Source organism: Eurosta solidaginis, chromosome 2, assembly GCF_040869045.1.
Source record: "Eurosta solidaginis isolate ZX-2024a chromosome 2, ASM4086904v1, whole genome shotgun sequence".
Classification (NCBI taxonomy): Eukaryota; Metazoa; Arthropoda; class Insecta; order Diptera; family Tephritidae; genus Eurosta; species Eurosta solidaginis.
Genome location: NC_090320.1, coordinates 269,044,974 through 269,065,597, shown reverse-complemented (window position 1 = coordinate 269,065,597; position 20,624 = coordinate 269,044,974). Strand labels below are relative to the sequence as shown.

Below are 20,624 nucleotides of genomic sequence, written 5' to 3'. Positions count from 1 at the left end.
CGTTTGCTCGTCTTCACGAAAACTTTTTCCCCCAGGCTATACAGTCGTAATTTGCTTCCCACATTGTGTCTTACGGAATGGACTGTGCGATTGTATTTTGATGTTGGACAAGAATCAGTTCAATTTTGTCGGATACCTTACCCTCTAGCTTCAGGCAACGGGCAATTTCAGTGAGTGACCTATGGAACTGCTCAACTTGACCGTACGAAGTACTATGTGCAGGAGGTGTGGTATAAATTTCCACACCGAAATTATTTCTTAGTATTGTCTCAATCGTTTCCGAGTTTAGGGGCTTCTCATTGTCGCATAATAAGGTTTTGGTATTTTTATAAAAGTTAAGCAATTCATATATGGGTTCTTCCACGTCAACTATAGCTCTAGACCTTATTGCGAATACCACGGCGAATTTCGAAAATTTGTCTATGGATGTTAGGATGTGAGTCTTGTCCGTGGAATAAATATCCACATAGATAATTTCCCCTGGACACGAGGGAATAGGGGTTTTCCCTACTCCCGGGTTTGGTGGATGCGATTGGTATTTAACCATGGCATACTTTACAATTAGAAACTATTTCCTACAACATTTTCCTCTTGCCAGGAAAGCAGTAGCATTCGAGGATTTGGTGTATATTTTCACGCAACGATCTATGGGCCGTGTTGTGTTCTGTCTACAGAACCTCCAGCTGGTAATCCTTATTGAAAACGTCTATGACCTGTTTTTCGTATGCCGTATCCTAACTGCGGGAATCTCGGTAAGTATTTGCTCTTGAATTTTAGCAAGAGTCGGTAAGTCACACAACACACCGTTTACAACGTTTGTATTAACGCATTCCTTTATTGCGCGCACAAGTTCGTCCGGGCTACTGAAAATTATACGGTATCTCGTACTTGTTTCTATCGGATCCCGCCTATGGAAGCAGAGGTAGAGGGCGGCCCCCACTCCGTTGGAAGGACCAGGTGGAAAACGATTTAAACTCCCTTGGTGTGACGAATTGGCGCCGGTTGGCGGAGCGAAGGAGCGACTGGCACGCCTTGTTGGACGGCCATAACCGTTTAGACGGTTAAGCGCCAATTAAGTAAGTAAGTAAGTAAGTAGTATCTCGTACTTGTCTTAAAAATTATTTTTGTGCTTTTCGAGAATTATTCATCCTCCTCAAGAATAATTTGATTCCGAAAACAGTTCAAAGGACTTGGCACCGTCGAAATTGTCTGGGTAAAGGACTCCTCACTATTCGCTATCACTCTGTCTGACTGTTCGCGATCCATCGCATTTATATGTTGCCGGGACAATGCGTCAGCAACTGGGTTTTCCTTTCCATGTTTGTAATGGAAATGTGGGGAAAACTCCTCCACAAAGGCTGGACATCTTTTGAGCTTGGCATTCGGATTCTTATCAGAAATTGCAAAGGTCAGAGGTTGGTGGTCTGTAAAAATCTTTGTTGTTCACGCCTTATAAGTAGTTCCGGAGCTTCTGTAGGGCCCAGACTATAGCCAACAACTCCCGCTCATTAGTAGCGTAGTTCTCTTCAGGTCGCGCGCCCTGAGACAAGATGATGCATATACCATGAGATGATGCTGAATTGGTCAACTCGAATGGTTTTTCGTAGCCGGGGTATAGAACTAATACATCCTCAGATGCAAGGATTTTCTTCACCCTATCGGGAACTTACTATCAAATATAATACCAAGATATTTAATCTCATTAACACATTGAAGCTCACAATTTGAAATTCTGTAAATCATATGTAGTGTACTAGTTGTTTTCGCATAGGTTATTTGGAAACATTTGGCGGGGTTCAAGGAAAGATGAGATTCCTCGCACCAGCGGTAGAGTTTGTTAATGTCATTTTCTAGTCTTGAGGCATCATCTGGCCCCTTAATTGCTGAGAATAGCTTCAGGTCATCAGCGTAAAGCAAACACTTGGCGAACGAGAAGCAACTACTAATGTCGTTGATAAAAAGAGTAAAAAATAACGGTCCCAATATACACCAAGGATACACCATCAATATTAACAACACATTGCCTGTTAAATAAATAAGAGGCAATCCACAGCAGAAACGAGGAATGAAAGCCAAGAGAAGCTAATTTTCCTAGTAAAACTCTATGAGAAACTCTATCAAAAGCTTTAGAGAAATCTGTGTAGATGTAATCCACTTGAAACCCAGCAGAAAATGACTCTATACAATATTCACTAAAGACAGCAAGATTAGAAACAGTTGACCTACCAGCGACAAATCCATATTGATAGGGAGAAATGAGAGATTTAACAGTAAAACTTAGCTTTGCATTGACAGCATGCTCAAAAATCTTGGAAATAGTAGACAGCTTGGATATGGGCCTATAGTTGCGGACATCGTTCTTGTTATCACTTTTAAAGACTGGAGTAATGGAAGTTATTTTCCAATCATTAACGAACGTCGCAGAAGACAAGGATTTATTGAAGATCAGTCTTAACGGATATACTAAAGCTAGACAGCACTTTAGCACTATAGGGCACAAGCCATCAGCATCAGACCGATAGGAGGATTTTAATTTATTAATGGCTTTACTAATATCCTCAGAAGAGAGACATAGCGATCCAAAGTTAAAAGTACAGTCCTGACTCTCCGGAAATTCAAATATTTGATTATAATTATCTTCTGGGTCAAACTTCGATTTGAAAAACTCCGCAAATAAATTGGCTGTGTCAGTCAGAGAATTCGCAGAATTGTCATCGAGAAATACACCTGTTGGGACACTGGCGCAGCATTTTTTTGACTTTATGTAATTCCAGAAGGATTTCGGATTCGATTTAATGCTCGACTCAATGTTGCGAATGTAATTGGTGTATAGATACTTATCCAGATTGTTGAAACTCCTAAGATAAAACTTGTATTTAGTAAAAAACAAATGATTCTTCGAGTTTTTGAATTTTTTAAAGTATTTCTTCCTAAGATTCTTCAATTTCCTTAAGTCCCTTGAATACCATGGTAATTTATAGGATCTTTTTCTTTTAACCGGGATCCAATCCAAGCAGTGGTTGTATAAAATAGTTTTGAAAGTGCGGAAGCTATTAGCGGTATCAAGTCCCTCAAGTAGCTCCTCCCAGTTTATTTGAAATAAGCAATCATTAAAACCGGAGAAATCAAATGAATTAAAATTGAAAGAAACACTGCTTTCAAAATTCTCCGAAGCAAAACAATAAAAATTAACTGTAGTAATCAGAGGCAAATGATGCCTGTCACTAGGCGTAATAGGGTTCATGCACTCCCTTACTTCACAACTAATATTATCACAAATAAATTCAAGATCTAAAAGTGTGTTTAGAGAATTAACATTATTGTTAATTTGAAATAAATTTAGGCTCAATAAATTATCAATGAGGTACAATTCATGATTTCCAGAAAGATTAGAAGGCGCAAGGCCGTTATTTGATAAACTGAGTGACCAATTGACATTACATAGGTTAAAATCACCTAGCACACAGAGATGGTTATCACTTAAAGCTAAAGAAACAATATTGTCTGTGTGAGCCTTGTATAACTCAAGTGCGCTCGAAGGTGGTACATATGATGCCATAACGTACAGAGAACCTTTCGAGGTGGTGCCAGTTAAGCAAACGCAGATCTGGTTCAGCAAAGTATCATTAATTTTTAGTTGAACTAAAGAAGCTCGAAGTTCACGCTTGACGGCAATTAAAACACCACCGCCTCGATTGAGGCCATTTTTTTCTGCATCACGATCCTTGCGAAATACATTAAAAAGGTTGGAGTCAAAAAACTCAGACTCAAAAAATTTTTCATTAAGCCATGTTTCCACGAATACGAAGATGTCATACTCTAACTGCGCGCTAAACTTGTACACCAGGTCAGCTTTGGTCCTCATGCCAGACAGATTTTGATAATAAATTTTCAGTCCACTGATATTTTTAATAGGGGGAAGTCACGCTTTTCTACCCCCGTAGCGGCTTCCGATGAGCCCTTCGAAAAAACTGAAAAGGCGTTATCACGACGGCCAAAGATCTGAGCATAACAGCTTCTCATACGACGACTCAGGACGTATGTGTTCCAAATATGAGCCAAATCGGACCGCACATACGATTTTTGTGAATATCTCGATCCTTGCGCCACCTAGCGGCAATTTTTTCCGTAGGTCGTTTTCTATTCTTGTATGTATTATGTGTTCCAAATATGAGCCAAATCAGACAACAAATACGTTTTTTGTACATATATCAGTCCTTGCGCCACCTAGCCGCGATTTTTTCCATAGGTCGCTTTTTATTCTTGTATGTATTATGTGTTCAAAATATGAGCCAAATCGGACCACAAGTACGATTTTTGTGAATATCTCGATCCTTGCGCCACCTAGCGGTGATTTTGTCCATAGGTCGCTTTCTATTCTTGTATGTATTATGTGTTCCAAATATGAGCCAAATCGGACCACAAGTACGATTTTTGTGAATATCTCGATCCTTGCGCCACCTAGCGGTGATTTTTTCCTTATTATTGCATTGTCATCGGGTTTTGAACTATATTCCAAGTTTGAAGCTTGTAGCTTATCGGGAAGTTACTTAAATTTAAATTACAAAATTCGTTCACAACGGCGGTGCAGCCGTGCGGCCGGCCTGTCAAGCCAAGCTAAATAAAACCGTTTAAAAATACAAACATATACATCTAATTAGTGTTTAATTATTAAAAATACAAACAGATAAAGCTAGTTAGTATTTATTCATTAAAAATGCAAACACTATATCACATAGCCTTTCTCAATTCAATAGCACAATTAAACTGTGCAAATATATAAACATATCAAATTTTCGTTTGAAAACAGCCAAATATTTGCTTTTTGTCCATTTCCTGAATCTAGAAGTTTCTACTTATTTTTTATTCACACAATCCACTAATGTATAAATAGCAACTACATAACGTATCTTAATTTACTCAATATTTAACAAGCGTCTCAAAAAGTTATAATTTAAAATGTGTTTACGAAATTATATTGTTCTCATGTTGGTCGCGCTTAGCTTCCCTTTCACCTACACGAATACGGAATTTCGCTCTGGAGGGGGCAGTTCTAGCAGTTCTGTGAATACAAAGGATAAATCACATGTGGTGGCAATATTTCAAGGCGAAAACTATATTTGTGTTGGATCACTGATCACTTGGGAATTCGTGGTTACAGCTTTAAAATGCGTGAGGGGAAGAGATCCGAAAAAGCTCACAGTTAATGCTGGTGAAAACCGTAAACTTGCAAAGAGGCAACAGCAAGTTCGCTATGCGGTTTGTACTAAGTATGAAGAAATCAAGGAAGTGGGCGCTATAGATATAGGTATAATTAAAGTGTCCCCCCGCTTTAACCGAGATGCTACAGTAGGAACAATAGAACTTTGCAAAACTAATTTAACTCCGCGCATGGTAATGCAAGTTAGTGAATGGTATTCACGAATTGCATTTAGTGATACTATCCGTACTACTGCCGTAACTATAGCAAAACAGATCCCTTTTCGTGGTCATTTCTATTGGGTAAGGGAAAGTTTTGATGGTCAACGAAGGGAAATAGATTCTGGAGCACCGGGCGTTGTGAAGGGAGCTCTTTGTGCTGTGGCAGGATCTTATTTCTATTCTTCGTCAAAGTTATATACAGATTTATCTCATCGAAGTTCTGCTCTAAAATATATAAAAGAAAACACGGGTTACCCATATAAATTATAAATCAAATGCTGTCATAAAAGTATGTAATACTTCTAAATAAATAGGACAGAGAGGGTAAACTCGCATACATCAGAGTGCTGATATATATCTGTTACTTAAATTATAATTTTTTATTGTAAAACTTAAACTGCTACAATCAAAATAATTCGTGAAATATAAACGCATTGCGCACATATTGTTGTAGCAATATCGGAGTATTACATACATATATGACTGCTGAGTGGAACGTCGCCCTATATCGCCTGAAAGCCCCATTAAAGAATTTTTTGTATAAGCGCCCCAGCTCACGTCGAAACATTTTAAATTTATGCAGAGGTAGCGCGTTTTCGAAATGGTGGCTGAGATAGCCTAAAATTCCACTCAGCATTCGTAATGACAATATTTTTATGGTATTATTTAGAAAGAAATATTGATGATTGCGATTCAATAAAAGTATTGGTTATATTCATTGAAAATATGATAAATAAAGTTTTTACTGTCTTTATTGACTTCAACCAAACTCATAAATTAATTTCTATTTCACCGATTATGAGTTGACAAAAAATTAATACTCTTCCCTTAAAACTCATTGGCAACGGACTGGTACAAATTTCAGAAATGTGTATCAGGAAGAATTGGGCAGCCAAAAGAGGTTAGCACCGTTGAGGAACTGGAGCAGTGCAACAACTCTGAGAAGATTCAAAGGGAAATTAAAGCCACCATGGTGGAGTAAGGAGTTGATTCTTCTTAGAAGGCAAGTAAAAAGAGATTCTTAAGTTGAAAGAAGTTGCTGAAAACAAGGAGTACTGGGACGAATATAGAGATCTGTTGTGGATATATAAACGTGAAATCAACAGGTCGAAGAGGGTTTCATGGAAATATTTCTGTGCGGACATAAAATAAGGAAGAGGAGTTAATCTTGTCAGCACAAAATTCTTACAACAAAGGTAAGTCAATCGATACTGCATTGCATAGGGTGGTCATTATATATATAGAAAGCCTGGATAACCAAGAATATGCTCTAGATTTTTTTCTGGAGCTTTGAACAATATCTCGAAACGAGTAAACATGGACAGTCTCAACTCAATTAAAGTTCATCCCGCCTTTACAAAATGGATCGGCTCGATGTTAAGGTGCAGAGTGGTCACGTCGCAATGGCGTCTAAGCAACAAAATCTGTAAACTGAGTAAAACCGCAAGGTGGGGTTTTAGGGGCGTACACAGTATTGGTGACGCTAGTCTAATCTAATCTATAACTCTCTCTAATCTATGGCTTATGACTCAAAAAAAAAACAGCCGTTTACAGCTGTTTCTCGCAATTTCTTTTTTGAGTCATAAGCCACCTTTTCATAGACCGGGTCACATATATTATAAATGGGAAAGTTTGGATGTTTGTCCAGATGTTTGTCTTTGTGACGCAATCACGCAAGAACGGCTGGACGGATGTGGATGAAATTGGGCACACATATAGCCAATAGATTAGGTTAGGTTTGTAGCTTCCCTGATAGTGGAAGCCAGGCATGCTTAACGAACGAAACGATATCATTTCGTTACGATAATCAACGCTAATAAACGAAACGTTAAGCTCACTTGGTGGAAGCTCACTTGGACAACATGAAGGTCCGTTGTGATACCACATATAATAAACTAAAATAATGGTGACATTGATATAACTACTTAGAGAATCGTTGGGTAGCAACGATAAAGTTCCGAATGATCCTGATATCAACCTTGGATAGGTCCTCGGGAGATTCAAGTGAGTCGCGACCGAAATACTTTCGCCTAGTTCTGGCAAAAGCTGGGCAATCAAGCATAAAGTGATTTGGTGATTCCACTTTATCATCCTCCATACAGCTGCAGGAGGATGGAGTTTCCAATATATTGAGACCTACCGCATGGATACCCATGGGACAGTGCCCTGTCAAAACCCCAATGACCATTGATAGGTGAGCCTTAGTGAACCCAATTATTTCAGCAGACCTCCTGCCATCCACTTTCGGCCAGAAAGATCTTGCTACCCTGCAAGACGTAATGTCCGCCCAACGTTTGCTGAGCTGACTCGAGGCCCAGCTATGGAAGAGTAATCCACAGGTGGCTAGCAGAATCCCGAAATCCCTACAGCTATCTTCATCCTGTTCAGTTGTACCGATTCGAGCTAAGAGATCCGCTTGACAGTTACCCGGAATATCATTTGGCCCGGGACCCAGATAATCTTAATTGTAAAATAATTCGATGCGATCGCAAGTGAGGTCAGGCACTCCCAGACCACCCTCGATCGCACTGTAGTTCAGCTGAAGACATTTATAGCCGCTTGGCTATCAGAGTAGATGTTAAATTCCCTAACCGTAGTAGCGCTGGATAGCATTTCATCCACCGCATCCTTAATCGCAGCAACTTTCGCTTGGAATACACTGCAGTAATCAGCCAAATTAAACTTGCGGCTTACATTTAGCTCTTGACAAAGGACCCCCCGCCAACCTTTCCGTCCAACTTCGACCCATCCGTGAACAAGTTAACCGGTCCCATGCCCCAGATAATTCCTCTTCCCCACTCCTCCCTCGGGGAATGACTGGGGTGAAGGCTGCATAGGGAGCGGTTATCGGCTTGCAACAGTCCGTCCTGTCCGGGATAAAGTCGAAGCTAGTAAGAAGGCTAGAGTGTCCGAAATCAGAAAGCATATAACCCATATCACGAAGCCTGACCAACGACCGGGCCGCGGCTGCCTTTCCCGCAATATCTACTGGATGTATATTAGGGCGGGTAGATTTAAAAATCGCTCATTGCTCTGTGAAAATCGTATTATAGGGATCAAAGTAAGAAACTTTGCCGAAGCAACCATACCTCTAAAACAAATTCTGATGCCCCCCCCCCCCCCCCCCTTTGGGTCGAACTTTTAAGTAGAGGCAATTTCAATTCTACCTGCTGTGTCTTGTGGTGGCTTAAAAAAAACAACACAAGCAATTTTACGATCTGCAATTGTGTCACAGTGATACCATAATTTTTTAAAACGGTTGAATAAAAAACCCACACAACTATGTTTACGACATGCACAGTGATGCCTTGGTTTTAAAAGGAGGTTGTAAAAACGCTAATTTCTAATAATTTTTTTAATTTCTTTTCTATTACTAAGTTAAATTCGTTTTTTCATTTACATATGTTCTGACTAAATAAATTTCTAAAGAGAAAAATAAACTCCAAAAAGAAAAAACATAGGCATTTCAAAGTGGGATTTTTCAAAATTTGCCCCTACGACCTAAAGGGGGGGACATCAAAATTCGTTTTAGAGGTATGTTTCCTTCGGCAAAGTTTCTTATTTTGATACCTAGAATATGATTTTCACAGAGCAATGGGCGATTTTTTTGCCTCCCCACAAATCGACCCGGCCTAATGTATATTCAGCATGACATTCAGCGTACTTCCGAAACTTTTTCAGGGCTATATCGGGTTCCGTCAAAAACATTTCGTAACTTTTTTGTTAGTATAACGGGATAATTTGAGGATACTTCAGGGATAATTTCTGGATGGCTTTCGGGAAATGTGGATCCCGTCATTATCATTTTGGGACCCCTCCCGGATAATTTCTGGATGGTTTTCGTAGTCCCGTCGGGGTAAGTTCGGGACTATTGCGAGATCATTTGGAGACCCTTCCGGCATTATTTCGGGATGTTTTTCTGGATCTATACGGAATCCCGTCAGCGTACTTTCGGAACTTTTTCAGGGCTATATCGGGTTCCGTCAAAAAAATTTCGGGACTTTTTTGGGAGTATTTTGGGTTCATTTGAGGATACTTCAGGGATAATTTCTGGATGGTTTTCGGGATCCCTCCAGGATCCCGTCAGGATCCTTTTTGGATCCCTCCGGGGTAACTTCTGGATAATTTTCGGGATCTGTCCGGGATCCCGTGTGAGCTATTTCGGGACTTTTCTCGGGATTATTTTGGGATCATTTTGGGACCCTTCCGGGATAATTTCTGTATTATTTTCGGGATCTGTCCGGGATCCCGTAGGATTTTTTTCGTGACTTTTTCCGGACTATTTCGAGATCATTTGCAGACACTGGATCCCGACAGGGTCATTTCGGGACTTTTTCGGAAACATTTTGGGACCCCTTCTGATTAATTTCTGAATGATTTTCGGGATTTGTACGGGATCCCGTCGGCATCATTTCGTTACTATTTTCGTATCATTTTAGTACCCTTCCGGTATCATTTTAGGTATCTTCGCAACCGGTAGTTCAGCGTGCCTTTTTGCTTATCAGCTCATTTAGTTCTTTTTTTACTCTATTACAGAGATAAAATATATTAGACAAAAATATTTTTTAAACAGATAACTTGATAAGCAGGCTAATGTGAATAGCACATATATTTTATTTCCTCCTTGCGGACGGGGCAGCGGGTAAAGGCTAGTATATATATCTGTATATATAAAAGAAAGTCGTGTTAGTTACACTACGCATAACTCAAGAACGGATGAACCGATTTGGCTGAAAATTTGTGGAGAGGTAGCTTAGAACTAGGGAACGGACATACTTTTTATCCCGTTCTGGATAGGGCCTTGAGATCAAAACGTGGACCTGGGTAATCCTGGGATGTGTTTGTACAATGGGTATCAAATGGAAGCTGTTTATGAGTACTTTGATATTGGGTATTTTTCGTACCCTGGGTGACTAGGGTCTCGAGATATAGGCCAAAACGTGGACCCGGGCACCCCTAGAATGTGTTTATACAATATGGATATCAAATGAAAGCTGTTGATGAGTACTTTAATACAGGGTAATTCTCATACCTATTGGTGACTAGGATCTCGGGATATAGGCCAAAACGTGGACCTGGGCACCCCTAGAATGTGTTTATACAATATGGATATCAAATGAAAGCTGTTGATGAGTGCTTTAGTACAGGGTAGTTTCCATACCTATTGGTGACTAGGGTCTCGAGATATAGGCAAAAACGTGGATCAGGGTAACAATAGGGTGTGTTTTTACATGATGGGTATCAAATTGAAGCTGTTCATGTATGCTTTACTACAGATATTACAGATTTTTTATACCGCTGGGTGACTAGGGTCTCGAGATATAGGCCAAAACGTGGACCCGGATACCCCAAGAATGTGTGTGTAATATGGATATCAAATAAAAGTTGTTGCTGAGAGCTTTAAAGTAATTTCCATTGTCATATTCGATTTAGTCGCATCAACCTGGCAAAACTCCATTATCTCGTTGCAGCCAAAATACGCACCCTCCTCAGCGTGGCTAAAACCAAGGAAAAAAAAACGCAAGGAAAGCTAGACGTCGAAAAGCTTCAATCACAACAGACTGCCAATGATTTCGCAACTCGACTCTCACACCTGCTCTCTGAGAGCACAACTCATCCTGAAGCAATACAGGAGCAGTGGGAACATATCTCCAAAGCACTTCGTACTGCCGCCGAGGAAAAAATTTTTTACAGGCGGCCACGAAAAAATAACTGGTACGATGAAGAATGCCGCATTGCAATCGAAAGAAAAGACGCGAGACGCCTTTTCAGGAAGAAAAAAGCAGAAGCAGAAAGGCGTGAGTGCGAGGAGCTTGAGCTGCTAGCCACCAGGAATAACGCCCGAAAATTCTACCAAAAAATACGGCGACAGACGGAAGGTTTTAATACCGGGGCAAACTCCTGTAGGAATGAAAACGGCGACCTTGTAACTGATGTCCAGAGAGTGCTTAGATTATGGAGGGAATACTTCTCTACTCTCCTAAATGGAGGCAGCAATTCACCGCGCAGAGATGAAGAACCCGATCCCGCAATCGATGATGATGGAATATATGTCCCCCCGCCCGATTATGATGAAGTTAGAATAGCAATAACAAGATTGAAAAATAACAAGGCTGTGGGCGCTGATGGATTGCCTGCGGAGCTATTCAAGTTCGGCGGCGAAAAGTTGGTAAGGCGCATGCAGCAGCTTCTTAGCAAAATATGGGCGGACGAAAGCATGCCCGACGGTTGGAATCTAAATGTTCTTTGCCCAGTCCACAAGAAGGGTGATACTGCAAAATGCACCAACTATCGTGGAATCAGCCTTCTTAATATCGCATATAAGGCCCTTTCAAGTGTATTGTGCGAAAGATTGAAGCCCACCGTGGACCGGCTGATTGGACCTTATCAGTGCGGCTTCAGACCTGGTAAATCTACCATCGACCAGATTTTCACAATGCGCCAAATCTTGGAAAAAACCCGTGAAAAGAGTATCGACACACATCACCTCTTCGTCGACTCTAAAGCCGCCTTCGATAGTACGAAAAGGAGCTGCCTATATGCCGCTATGTCTGAATTTGGTTTCCCCGCAAAACTTATACGGCTGTGCAAAATGACGTTGAGCAACACCATCAGCTCAGTCAGAATTGGAAAGGACCTCTCCGAGCCGTTCGAAACTAAACGAGGTTTCAGACAGGATGACCCCCTATCGTGCGGTTTCTTTAATTTGATGCTGGAGAAAATTATACTAGCTGCAGAACCTAACCGCACTGGAACAATATACTATAAAAGCGTGCAATTACTGGCATATGCTGATGACATTGTTATCATCGGCCTAAACACTCGCGCTGTTAGTTCGCTTACTCCAAACTGGAAAAAGAAGCGGTAAAGATGGGTTTGACGGTGAATGAGGACAAAACGAAGTACCTGCTGTCATCGAGCAAAGAGTCAGCGCATATCCGCCTTGGCAACCACGCTACTGTTGGCAGCCATAATTTCAAAATAGTAAAAGACTTCGCTTACTTGGGAACCAGCATCAACACTAGCAATAACATCAGCACTGAAATCCAGCGAAGAATCAATCTTGCCAATAAATGCTACTTTGGACTAGGCAGGCAATTGAAAAGTAAAGTCCTCTCTCGGCGAATGAAAATCATACTCTACAAGTCACTTATCGTACCCGTCCTGCTATATGGGGCAGAAGCATGGACCATGACAACAGCAGATGAAGCGGCTTTGGGAGTGTTCGAGAGAACCAACGCGTTGGCGATGGCGAGTACCGAAGAAGATTTAATGATGAGCTGTACGAGCTATACGCAGACATCGACATAGTCCAGCGAATTAAAACGCAGCGGCTGCGCTGGCTAGGCCATGTTATGCGAATGAAAGATGATGCTCCGGCCAAGAAAGTGTTTCTATCGGAACCCGCCTATCGAATCAGAAGTAGAGGGCGGCCCCCACTCCGTTGGAAGGACCAGGTGGAAAACGATTTAAACTCCCTTGGTGTGACCAATTGGCGCCAGACGGCGTTTAGACGGTTAAGCGCCAATTAAGTAAGTAAGTAACCTGGCAAAACTGATAAATAAGCATGCGAAGCCGAAATAAAGGCATGAATTAATAATACTCACATAACTATATATGTACATGTGTACGGCCTATTCGGTTTGCCTGAAATTTGGTGTATTAGTTTGCCTGTATTAATATTTACGATCTTTTTTTCCGGGACTCAGACCAGAGACGGACTGGGAATGGGATTAGGACTAGGACTGGGGCTGAGACTCGGAGTGGGACTGGGACTCGGAATAGGACTCGGAATAGGACTGGAGCAAAATACATACCACCCTCTGGGACTTCTACAAAGTACTAAGGCAAAAATATAAATAAATAAATAAATATATAAATTTACAAAAAAAGTGTATTTAACAAAATGTGATTGAATTTAACAGTTCTCACATAAAGAACCAGACTAAAATGTCAAAAATAAAATACATCTTAACCCTTTCAGAAAATTTTTTAATTTTAAATTTGTGAAAGATAGCTTTAATATTTAAATAAAAACTATTGTAACGAATTTCAGGGAACTCCGCTTATTTGCAACCTTCTGCTAACGTTCGAATCACTAAACTGTTGAATAAATGTAGGATAATATTAGCGGCGAGTTTGTAGGATAATATTAGCGGCAGCGACTGTATGGTCATATGTAGGCGACATCTTTGTGTCGCGCTTTGCTATCAATATCTGGCAACATTTGCATACGTGCCAATAATATCAGCACTGGTTGACCACTTGCGCAACACTTTCGCGTCGCCGCAAAGCCAACAGAACATTTGAATAGTTAGTTTTTTACAAGATCCGCTACCATTAACATCGAAAAGTAAAACGCTCCACTACCGCGCCAGTTTTCTGTGTCTGTGTGTTTTTTATAACTAATATAATTACTTACATATGTTACTGTGAATAATCTAAACTTTACTTTAATACACAATGTAATTTAAACTAAACTAAAAACTGAAATTAAACTTACCTATGTTATTATTTAACTCAAAAGTGTTAAACTTTAATTGAAACACGGAGAAACAGGGGTAGAAAAGGTAAGCGTCCCCACATAAATAACTCCAATATTTGATAATGCAAAATGGTCTTTATTAAACTACTTTCAAAATAACACTTCTATTGCTCGACAGATAACGTGCTTAAATCAAACTGACTTTCGTGCCTCAACTGTTGCTGCTTTTATAGTGTTTGGTTGCCTCGTTGACATATTTCTAGGCAGTTCTATTCTAGAATTTACTAGTTAGTTAGCAGCTATAAAATTACCAACTATAACTACGTTTATGCGTGTGTATATGTGAGTGTTACTTGCACAAATTATTGCCTACTTTTGAGCGCATGATATATGCATGTGCTTGTTGGTTTTCTTTCCGCTGCGTGTACGTACATATTTGCAGACATAATGATTGATTCGTTTATGTAGATACACGTGACTGCCTGCTTTATTGTTATTGTGGCTTCATTTACTCAGCATCAGACCAGTGATGTGAGTATCACTTACGCTCCGATTCTAGTGTGGTAACAACATTCTTCACCACGGTAACGAAATCATGCGGCACCTTTTACACCCTTTTGGTATTCTACCTGCGAAATTAGCCGGATAATTTTTTACCCACAAAAGTAGGTGGTTACATCGAAATAACCACACAACAGCTGTTGTTTAGAAAAAGGCAAAACTGAAAAATAAAGAATAGTAAGCTCAAATAAGTAAAGATAATAGTAAAAAAGTGTTGCCTCTTGCTATACATATTTGTTTACATTATGTACTTTCACAAAATAAATTACAATATACCTATGTAGAAACTTATCATGCATAATATGCATACACACATCATCCCGTTTATTCGTTAACCTCGTATCTACAAGTGAGACATTTTCGATAAAGCGAACACGGATGCCACACCATGTTTTCATTTGGGACCAAAATTCATCGAAAAAAAACCAAATTTTTGTTTTATTTTAGTATAAAATAAAAAAATTTAGAATGTTTCCATATAAAATTTTACTAAACATATTGCAGACTTTCCTTTAATTCAAGCTGAACAAACAAAGATATGTTCATGCAACCAAAAACGGTTCTATATTTTGACATAGGATAAGTCTATGTCTTTCACCAACCAAACGTTGTGAACCTAGTTTTGGTCACAAAGCTTTTGGTTCTAGCATTATGTTGTTGATTGCAATGAAATAAAATGTATATTGCAGTTAGGTTTTAGTAAGAAAATGTACAAAATTTGCGTTCTGGTGTTGCCGAACTATGTATGTGGAAAACTCGGTAAATCATAAATGAAACTAGGCGATTTTGTTAGTACTATTTTTATAGATGCTTCCTTTTTCCTTAACGTTTAAACTTCATATCAGAGCCTAGATTCAGTAAGTGTGAGTTTTGATCCCAGGCCTCAGGGGTTCTGCTAGCACGTATAGGAATAATTTTGTACAAAACATTTGTTCCGAAATCAAATCTTTTTTGCATTTGCTTCTTTCTGTCTTCGAGTTAAAATATTTCTTGTGCCAAGATACTTAATTTTCAATTACTTTGCGTGGCTTAACACCACAATAGTCCGAGAAGTAATTTTTATTTTCATATATTTTACATAGTGTTTTATAACCGATCGAAATATCTAGCCGTAATTAATATTATAAAACAATACTTTTTTTTTGATTAGTCGGTTATTTCATCAACAATTAACGACAATGTGTTTGCCAACATTTTTCTTTTTATAGCCTGGCATAAATTATATCCTAGGTGAAGTATTATTATACTCAGTTGAGCAGAGCTCACAGAGTATATTAAGTTTGATTGGATAACGGTTGGTTGTACATATATAAAGGAATCGAGATAGATATAGACTTCCATATATCAAAATAATCAGGATCGAAAAAAATTTGATTGAGCCATGTCCGTCCGTCCGTCCGTTAACACGATAACTTGAGTAAATTTTGAGGTATCTTGATGAAATTTGGTATGTAGATTCCTGAACACTCATCTCAGATCGCTATTTAAAATGAACGATATCGGACTATAACCACGCCCACTTTTTCGATATCGAAAATTTCGAAAAACCGAAAAAGTGCGATAATTCATTACAAAAGACAGCTAAAGCGACGAAACTTGGTAGATGAGTTGAACTTATGACGCAGAATAGAAAATTAGTAAAATTTTGGACAATGGGCGTGGCACCACCCACTTTTAAAAGAGGGTAATTTAAAAGTTTTGCAAGCTGTAATTTGGCAGTCGTTGAAGATATCATGATGAAATTTGGCAGGAACGTTACTCCTATTACTATATGTCTGCCTAATAAAAATTAGCAAAATCGGAGAAGGACCACGCCCACTTTTAAAAAAATTTTTTTTTAAAGTAAAATTTTAACAAAAAATTTAATATCTTTACAGTATATAAGTAAATTATGTCAACATTCAACTCCAGTAATGATGTGGTGCAACCAAATACAAAAATAGAATAAAATTTCAAAATGGGCGTGGCTCGCCCTTTTTCATTTAATTTGTCTAGGATACTTTTAACGCCATAAGTCGAACAAAAATTACCAATCCTTTTGAAATTTGGTGGGGATATAGATTTTATGACGTTAACTGTTTTCTGTGAAAATGGGCGAAATCGGTTGATGCCACGCCCAGTTTTTATACACAGTCGTCCGTCTGTCCTTCCGCATGGCCGTTAACACGATAACTTGAGCAAAAATCGACATATCTTTAATGACCTTAGTTCACGTGCTTACGTGAACTCACTTTATCTTGGTATGAAAAATGAACGAAATCCGACTATGACCACGCCCACTTTTTCGATATCGAAAATTACGAAAAACGAAAAAATGCCATAATTCTATACCAAATACGAAAAAAGGGATGAAACATGGTAAGATAATTGGATTGTTTTATTGACGCGAAATTTAAATTTAGAAAAAAACTATTTGGTTTTTTTTTTATTTTCCCAATATATTTCGATCACCTTCGGAGATCTTCATCAGGGGGCTACAACAATAATAAACAATTCAGCTTAAATTGTAATAACTAACAATAATAACTAAATAAACCATCCTATGTATATAATGGCATTCATATTTATATACATACATACATTTAAATTTTTACTTTGCTACTGCGTCCGTTCGGTTCGCCATGTAGCTTTGAACTAATTTTCCACGATTCTAGCAAGTGTCTGTAGATATGTGAGCAGCCGTCGGTATCTATTTTATAGTTAAGTCTCTTGTTTATTGGTGTGTTTGTTATGTGGAGCATTTCTAAAGTGAAGCGTTTTTTGTAATTTTGCTCTGTTTGAAGTATGCTCACTGCTTCGAAATCTGGTTGATGGCCGCTCTCTGCACAGTGGGCCGCAAGTGCAGTTTTTTGCGTGTTACTAGCTGCTCTGCATTTTATATCAGATCGGTGGCCTGATATCCTCGTTTTCAATTTATTCTTAGTTGTACCTACATACTCTTTGTTACATTTATCGTTTTCATTTCCAGCGCATGTAATTTTGTATACAATGTTGTTTTTGTCTAATAATGCTACTTTACTTTTCATGTTGTTGTAGAAAATATTCGTCGTATAGGCTGGTTTATGTGCAATTTTGATGTTTTCCTTGTCATATATGTCGGAACCTTTTAATCTGTCGGAGAAGCCTGGTATATATAACATCGATTTGTACTTTGTAGTTGTTTTTTCTCCGTTTTTGGGTATTTTTATTTCACTGTAAACTTTTATCATCCTCCGTATAATTCCATGAGGGAAGTCATTCATTTTTAGTATATTTGCAATTTTTCTTTTGTTTTCAGGGTGGAACACTGCATCACTCGTGTCCAACACCTTCCCAATAAAGTTTTTGGCTGTATTTATAATCATGCTTCTCGGATGTTTGGATTTGTAGCTCATTATCCGTCCTGATGATGTGGGCTTTTGGTACCAATCTACTTTTATTTGGTTACCTCTCTTACATACGAGACAATCCAAGAAGGGTAATCTGTTTTCAGTCTCTAGCTCCATGGTAAATTGTATATCTTTATGATATGTGTTTAGGGTTTTCATTGTTTTCTCTAGTTCGTCCTCCCTTATTATTGCAAACACATCATCTACGTACTTACTAAGTAGTCTCGTGTTTGTCAATTTCTTCAATATTTCTTCCATGATGATGTCGGCTACTATCGGTGATGCCGGAGATCCCATTGGAAGCCCTCTTAACTGCGTATAAATAATTTCTTCATACTTAAAATATCTATTCTCTGTGATACAAAAGGTCAATATTTCCATAAAGAGCTTTTTTGGCATATCTGTGTATTGTTTTATGTCATCCCACTTTGTCATAATAGTCCCTATAGCTAAATCCGTTGGTACACTTGGAAACAATGACACTACATCAAACGACACCAGACGTTCATCATCACATATACAGGAGTTGTTTATCTTATTTTTGAACTCTATTGCACTTTTTACATTAAATTTTGATTCGGAAGTCAGATTTTTTAAAACGTTGGTCAAGTAATTACACAAATTATAGGACGGAGAATTAATCATTGAACAAATTGGTCTTAAAGGTATATTATCTTTGTGTACTTTTGGCGCACCATATATTCGTGGTGGTAGAGCGGTATGGGTTGTCATTTGTGATCTTTCTCTTTTTGTAATGATACCTATTTTCTCTAATTTATCTACTAATTGATTGTTTTTTGTTTGTAAACGCAACGTTGGGTCTTGTCGTAATATTCTATATGTTGACAGATCGGATAATATATTATTCATCTTTACTATGTAGTCACTTTTTTCCATTGCAACAGTCACGTTACCCTTATCTGCATTTAAAATAACTATATTTTTGTTTTGGTTTAGAAATTTTCGGGTTCGCCCCACTGTATCGTTAATGGCTATATCAGCTGTTTTCGTTTTATGTTTTGTTACTGTTTCTTTTATCAGCAACGATAGTTTTGTTCTCGCAGACTCTTGATCCTCTTTATTTTTCACGCTCTGTATTAGCTCTTCTCCATCCGCTATACATTTGAATAAAGGGAAAGTGTTTTTTGCAACCGGTAGAGCAAACTTTGGACCTTTTGCAAGAAGCGCCTCAACATCAGGTGGAAAATCTGTTTTTGTTTGGTTTACAAACCAATGTCTGTTGTTGTTGTTTTCGAGTGCTTCGTTGTTTCGTGCGCTTCTCAATTTTCCGAGCTTTGCTTGTTGCGTGTTTTTGCAAATGCTGGCACGTGTGAGTGCGAGTTGTTGTTCACTCTCGAAAAAAGCTTTCAGATCTTCCTCTTTTATATTTTGGTTTAAAGTGGCCTTAGTATAAGTAAGTTTTTTTGTTTTCACTTTTAAAATATCGTGTTTGAATTTAATTAAAGTATTTAGTATTTTACTGTGAAATAATCTTATGTGTTTGTCCAATATGTGTCTTATATATTTAGGTATGTGATTGTTAATGGTAAATATGTAATTTAGTTTTGTTGTGTTTTGTAAAAACTTAGGTATAATTTTAGCTTCCCTACATTTTAATAAAAACCTTATGTTGGACTGCAACTTTGTCATCTGGATGGATTCTGATTTATACTTGTTGATAGCTTGTTTTGTCTTGTTGTTGTAGGTGTTTTTTAATTTTGCATAAACCATCTTGTTGGTTTCTTTTGTTCACGGCGTGCCTTCCGTAGTTCCAATTAATATTTGATTTTAGCGACCTTTATACGTTTAAATGTAAAGTTTTTATTTTGCCGGCTCTAGGTCAAAAGTAATAAAACGATTTGGTTTTTTTTTATTTTCCCAATATATTTCGATCACCTTCGGAGATCTTCATCAGGGGGCTACAACAATAATAAACAATTCAGCTTAAATTGTAATAACTAACAATAATAACTAAATAAACCATCCTATGTATATAATGGCATTCATATTTATATACATACATACAATTAAATTTTTACTTTGCTAATCTGCGTCCGTTCGGTTCGCCATGTAGCTTTGAACTAATTTTCCACGATTCTAGCAAGTGTCTGTAGATATGTGAGCAGCCGTCGGTATCTATTTTATAGTTAAGTCTCTTGTTTATTGGTGTGTTTGTTATGTGGAGCATTTCTAAAGTGAAGCGTTTTTTGTAATTTTGCTCTGTTTGAAGTATGCTCACTGCTTCGAAATCTGGTTGATGGCCGCTCTCTGCACAGTGGGCCGCAAGGTACTAGGTATCATTACAAAAAGAGAAAGATCACAAATGACAACCCATACCGCTCTACCACCACGAATATATGGTGCGCCAAAAGTACACAAAGATAATATACCTTTAAGACCAATTTGTTCAATGATTAATTCTCCGTCCTATAATTTGTGTAAATACTTGACCAACGTTTTAAAAAATTTGACTTCCGAATCAAAATTTAATGTAAAAAGTGCAATAGAGTTCAAAAATAAGATAAACAACTCCTGTATATGTGATGATGAACGTCTGGTGTCGTTTGATGTAGTGTCATTGTTTCCAAGTGTACCAACGGATTTAGCTATAGGGACTATAATGACAAAGTGGGATGACATAAAACAATACACAGATATGCCAAAAAAGCTCTTTATGGAAATATTGACCTTTTGTATCACAGAGAATAGATATTTTAAGTATGAAGAAATTATTTATACGCAGTTAAGAGGGCTTCCAATGGGATCTCCGGCATCACCGATAGTAGCCG

At 38.3% G+C, this 20,624-nt stretch overlaps 2 protein-coding genes across 2 annotated transcripts in view; one reads left to right on the top strand and one right to left on the bottom strand.

Moving 5' to 3' along the window:
• Positions 1 to 20,624, top strand: part of Slob (Slowpoke binding protein) — a 304,418-nt gene that overhangs the window by 113,593 nt on the left and 170,201 nt on the right. The gene's annotated exons all lie outside the window — the stretch shown is intronic.
• On the bottom strand, positions 14,641 to 20,112 carry LOC137240940 (uncharacterized). The gene is made up of 2 exons (XM_067767943.1): positions 19,861 to 20,112; positions 14,641 to 19,754 (listed from the first exon to the last, which is right to left on the bottom strand). Exon 2 carries the CDS (start codon positions 19,564 to 19,566, stop codon positions 17,050 to 17,052), a length of 2,517 nt encoding a protein of 838 aa, XP_067624044.1. The 5' UTR covers positions 19,567 to 19,754; positions 19,861 to 20,112; the 3' UTR covers positions 14,641 to 17,049.